This window comes from Triticum urartu, chromosome 3 (assembly GCF_003073215.2).
Source record: "Triticum urartu cultivar G1812 chromosome 3, Tu2.1, whole genome shotgun sequence".
In the NCBI taxonomy this organism is placed as follows: Eukaryota; Viridiplantae; Streptophyta; class Magnoliopsida; order Poales; family Poaceae; genus Triticum; species Triticum urartu.
The window spans coordinates 102,298,065-102,303,684 of NC_053024.1; the positions used below are offsets into that span (position 1 = coordinate 102,298,065).

At 49.8% G+C, this 5,620-nt stretch overlaps 1 protein-coding gene across 1 annotated transcript; it reads right to left on the minus strand.

Annotated features, from left to right (window-relative positions):
- Window positions 1–3,117: 3,117 nt before the first annotated feature.
- On the minus strand, window positions 3,118–4,346 carry LOC125548089. The gene has a single exon (XM_048711769.1). It carries the CDS (start codon window positions 4,153–4,155, stop codon window positions 3,436–3,438), a length of 720 nt encoding a protein of 239 aa, XP_048567726.1. The 5' UTR covers window positions 4,156–4,346; the 3' UTR covers window positions 3,118–3,435.
- Between the last annotated feature and the right edge of the window lie 1,274 nt (window positions 4,347–5,620).

Consider the following 5,620-nt stretch of genomic DNA (forward strand, 5'->3'; position numbering starts at 1 on the left):
CCTCCTTTTCCCTTTCCCCCTCTCTATTGGAAGGAAAGGGTGGGCCGAATCCTACTAGGAAAAGAGTCCTAGTAGGACTCCCCCCTCTTGGCGCACCCCCTTGGGCCGGCCTCCTCCTCCCCCCTCCTTTATATACATGGGCAGGGGACACCCCAAAGGCACACCAGTTATTTCTTAGCCGTGTGCGGTGCCCCCCTCCAGAGTTTACTCCTCCGGTCATAGCGTTGTAGTGCTTAGGCGAAGCCCTCCGCGGATCACATCACCATCACCGTCATCACGCCGTCGTGTTGTCGGAACTTTCCCTCGGCCCTCTACTGTATCAAGAGCTCGAGGGACGTCATCGAGCAGAACGTGTGCTGAACACGGGGGTGCCGTACGTTTGGTACTTGGATCGGTTGGATCGTGAAGACGTTCGACTACATCAACTGCGTTAACATAACGCTTTCGGTCTACGAGGGTACGTGGACACACTCTCCACGTCTCGTTGCTATGCATCTCCTAGGTAGATCTTGCATGATCGTAGGAATTTTTTTTGAAATTGCATGCTACGTTCCCCAACACGTAGTGTCCTGCCAACATGGGAATGGGATGTTCCAGCACAGAGGATGGGAATAAGCACGGCGACACTGAGGAGTGAGGTTCTGCTTGATTTCATTAGCAGAAAAATAATAGATGAATAGTCTTTGAATTGTCAGCCATAAAGCGTTCTTTGAATTGTGAGTTGTACATGACACTTGGTTAAGCTTGTACATCTTTTTCCTATGGATTACATGGAGGAAGATTGATGCATATCCTTTATCAATTGACACACTTTTATTACTGATATGCGTAGAGGTGAGAGGTTTAGAAAGTTCAAAAGTATAGTAGAGCTTTCTATTATGCTGAAATGTGGGGTGGGTGTGTGGGGGGTGGCAGTTGTTTTTCTTCATTTGATGGATGATGTTGTCATATCTTGCTCTGAAGCCATGGCAGAGGGTATGTAATCTTTTGAGATAGTTTTGCTATTGTGAAATTTACATAGACGCGAATTAATTGGCCTCTCTATTAGGTTGTAATTTTTTTTGTGCACCCAATGTTTGAATTCCTGGATCTACCACTCTGTCCAATGCATATAGGGACTGACTATATGGCATGTGCCCTAAAATAAAACTGCATCAATCACTTCAATCTAGGGCCCTTAGATCTTCATCAAACGGTCAAAAAGCAGATCACGATACTGTTCATCTTGTACCTCCATCCCCTTCTTCCTCGCATAACCACCGGCCAACCTAGGCCTAAACGATTGCCTCTACCCCCCGTGGCCAGCAGCTAGCGCCGCCTCGCCGCCCCGGCCATCCCTCTAAGCCCTGCCGCACCAAAAAACAACTCCGTCGATCCCCTGCACCCCCACCCCCTAAGATAGATAATGGGGCCATGGAATCCCCCTGAGATAGATAATTGGGCCATGGATTACCCTGAGATAGATAATGCGGTTGTCTTCTCCGGTGAGGTCCGGCGTGAAGAAAGGAAGGAAGAAGATGACTGACGTGAAAAAAAATCAGGTACGTGAAAAATAACAAAACCGACACATGTACATTATTGTCAATATATAATTTAAAGTAAAAATAGTAACTTATGAAATGATGATGTGGCATCCCCCCATGCATAGAGTAATGCAAAAAAAAAATCTATGACTTGCATGGATGATTTGCTTATTTGACATGCTTGCATGTGTAGGAAAAATAGGTAGTGAGTTTTACTCCCTACGTTTATATTTCATCTGCATATTAACTTTGACCAAAGTCAAAATTTAAAAAGTTTGACTAAATTGTGGAAAATAATATGTTACAATACAATAAAAAATTATATGAGGTGAAAATATATTCAATTATGAATCTGACGGTATTGATTTGGTATTGTATATGTTAATCTTTTCTTTTTGTAAATTTGGTCAAAGTCTGTAAAGTTTAACAGCAAACAAAGCTAATATGCAGAGTAAAAAAGACGAAGGGAGTAGCTAATCAGGAATATAGGATTCATCCAGCGGACGGATGCACGACTCCTTATACAAAATTTAAAGGACAATTATCTCTAACAAGATGGAGAAAATTTCTCCACAATGTTGAACCATGACGTGTCGTGAATTGGCATAGGTTAACCACTTAACCTAGCTATTTTGCACTTAAAAAATCAGCCCACTGAGATAAGTGCATACGTACGTGAATATACCTAACATATGTGGGACCATGGAATTTGGGGATCGATAAGACGATGACATGGGTATATATCTGACATAGATTTATGATCCATCCATTCCCGGGATATTCTAAAAGTCTCGGCACCAAAGAGAAAGCCTAATCACTTCACTTTCAAGCCGGAAATTAAAACTAAAACGTACAGAAAAGCTAGTGCACCCAGAGACAAATCAACTGGTGGTGTCGTAATCATGAGGAAGATTAATCGAACGGGCTGAGATCAAAAGGAAAGGACACGTAATGATTGTACGCCTGCCACAGACGTAATATTTATCATAATTTTTAGGCTATGTTCTGAGTCACTTCAACTCGTAAAAATACAATGAGCTGGGGAGCATATGTTTCCCAGCTCCATGCTTTTTAACTCTAGCTCCCGGAGCGGAGTGATGGAGTGGCGGGTCTCCAAACATGGTTTTAATAGGAAAAACAAAGGTAATATTCTCTCTTTTTAACTACTCCTTGGGGCCATGAAGTTAAAAGACTAACTGAACGGTACGTACGGGCGAGCTGCATGATTCATTTCCTCTCCGTGTTGTGATCATGCACAGGTAAAGACAAGGGAACCGCACATGTCGGACTCATGTACGCTATCTCGATTCTCAAGGATCTCGGTAGGTATGAACAAAGCTGTACGTTGCTTATTTTGTGCGGAATGAATCTGCTGTGTTCTTTTTAGTATATATCCAAGTTGGCAAGTTCAGTTAGTATGTGTGTGTTTGTGTGTGCTTCGTGCCAACACAAATACAAACAGCACAATCAAATAATACACAAAACAACCAGTTTACTAAGTAGGGGCATGCATTTTTCACAAACACATGCAAACTTGTGAAATGAAACAACTTAGCGTGCATGCACCCGGCCTAATTAACAACATCCACGCAAATGTGCAAAATTCTATCATTTCATCTCATATGGTGCATGCATGATATCATCTTGATATGATATGGCAGATACAAGTTGGGGGCTTCAAAGCCCCTTTTTTTTATCTCGTCTCCTCGCCCTCTATCGAGAGATTATCACAAACGAGGAACATTACAGGCAGTGCATGCGGGTAGAAAAACTCGAGACCCACATGACAGTGAAACAATCGGCCGATGCCACGTATTTATATAGCTTGAGTATTCGCGCCCATGCACCCGCACCTCGCACCACCGCGGCGGACGGCGGAAGCGGCTGGGACTGGCGCGCGGCGCGCCTGGATCTAGCCACGGCGGCGGGTGCAGTTGTCCGGCGTGGTGGACTGCTGCATCTTGAGCTGCTCGTAGAACCTCTTGATGAAGCTGTCGGCCTCGGCGTCCACGCGCTCGTCGACGCCCTCCGGCTCGACGGGGAACGGCGAGTCGGTGACGCGCAGCTGGCGCGCCCCGGCCGGGCAGCGGCCCAGGCTGAGCGCCAGCATGGGCGACGGCGTGGCCCGGGACACCCCCGGCGTGTCCCCGCCCGAGTTGCCCGCAGCGTGCGCGTTCATCATCTCGAAGGCGGCCGCCACGGTGGCGGCGTCCAGCCCGCCGTAGCTCCTGCCCCGGCCGCGGCCGCGGCCGATCTTGAAGGGGAAGACGGCCTGCTCGTGGACCGGCGTGCTGCCGCAGCTGAACTCAACGTCTCTCGGGTCGTGCTGGTACATGGAGAGCGCGGACGGGGAGGCGCCGGCCGCGGCCGCGGCGCCGAAGCGGGTGCCCCCGGCGAGCGGCTGGTGGGCGAGGAGGTCCCGGAAGTGCCTGCCGGCGAGCTTGCCGCGGCCGAGCAGCAGGTGGAGGTCCATCATGAGGCGCTTGCGGCAGAGGCCGCGGCGCAGCATGTGGTAGACGGTGCGCAGCACGTCCAGCAGGCGCCTCCCGAGCCCGGGCTCCACGCCTCCCCCTCCTCCTCTGGCCGACGACCCGCCTCCCCCGGCCGGCTGGATCCGCCTGTCGGTCGCCATGGCCACCACCGCGTGATCCGTGGCAATGCGGGCGCGAGAGAGATCACCGTCGAGCCCGCTGGCTTTGGCGGTCGCCGGGACCGAGGAGCTGGCTGGCTTTGGTGGCTTGGCTTTGCTTTGGTGCGGAGAGTGGAACAACTTTTGCTCTCAGTGCTTTGCTTGGCTAGGTGGTGAATGGAACGAATGGGAAGCGGAGGCCGGGGCCGTATTTAAAGGCGGGGGCGCGCGAGGGAGGGAGCGAGGCGTGGGTGCGGCGCGGGGCCCGCCGCCGGATGGGACTTAAGAATTAAGGAACGAAGAGGAGCGTAACGCTGGTTGTGTGGCGTGCGCTGTGGCTAAGCTAAAGCCAAGCACTGTTCGAACCGCCATTGTCCCGTAGTGACGACCGATGAGTCATGACTCATCATCAGTAGTGACCAGCCTTGGTTAGAGTTAGCTAGCTACCTAACCAACCCAGCCGCAAAACGAAATCTCTCTCTGAGAGAGAGAGAGAGAGAGAGAGATTTGTGTCTAAGAAACTACTACTACTAGGTTGTGATGTTGCACGGCAGCACCGTGAGCTCCTCGAATTTTCTACCATTATTTCCGAACAGAAAGGCGTTTGCGTGCACCGTACACGCAAAGTTACCGGTTATTCAACATTTTATATGCCGCAATTATACGGGAAACGGGGGTGCTTTTTACGGACCGTATGGAAAGGCGCCAATTATTTACACGTGGAAAAGCCAAGCGAGAAGAGATTATATATGTTAATTACTGATAAACAGTGTTTGGAGGCGCCTTCCGGGAAGCTTCGGGACAGACAGCAGGCACGTAGCGGTAGGCGGTAGGCGGTGCTTTGCAAGTTGCGAGCTCGCTTTGCTTTGGTCCCGTGCGTGCGTGCGTGCGTGCATGGGCTCGTTCCACGTCGGCACAGGGAATATGCACTGCATCCTGCATGGGCCGAGGGAAGGCGCCCCTGCCATTTCATGGTCGTTCTAGTTTCATGCACGGGGAATATCCTGCCTTCAAGTGGGATATTTGTGATTTGTGAGGATATTTTTTGCCTTCACCACTGCTCTTCAGAAAATGAACACCGTGCGACCAGCTGGTGAGCACTACGTGACCCTATAAAAATTCAGGGTTGTTCAGAATCGTTGCCCTAGTTTCACCCCCTCTGAAAAAGCTCAGGGTCGTTGCAAACTTGCAATCCTATATATCAGATAAAAGAAATCAAGAGGAGGTGAGGTGGCTACACCTACATAGGCCAGGTTAGTAGTACAAAGTTGCATGTCTTTCACCGTGCGACAGCTAGCAAGCTGGTGAGCACTAACTAGCTATTCGAGCTAGCACCACCTCTGTATCACGCTGCAAGTGGCGAAGCCTGTTGGGGAAAGAAGATGTTTTTCTCTCCATTCCAAGAAGAAAGAAGAAGGTTAATTACTTACTCTACTTAGCAACGCTAATTGCGGCGGCCGGCCGCAAA

Coding starts and splice junctions, on each gene's coding strand:
- LOC125548089 (XM_048711769.1), bottom strand. CDS start 4,155: ATGGCGACCGACAGGCGGATCCAGCCGGCCGGGGGAGGCGGGTCGTCG.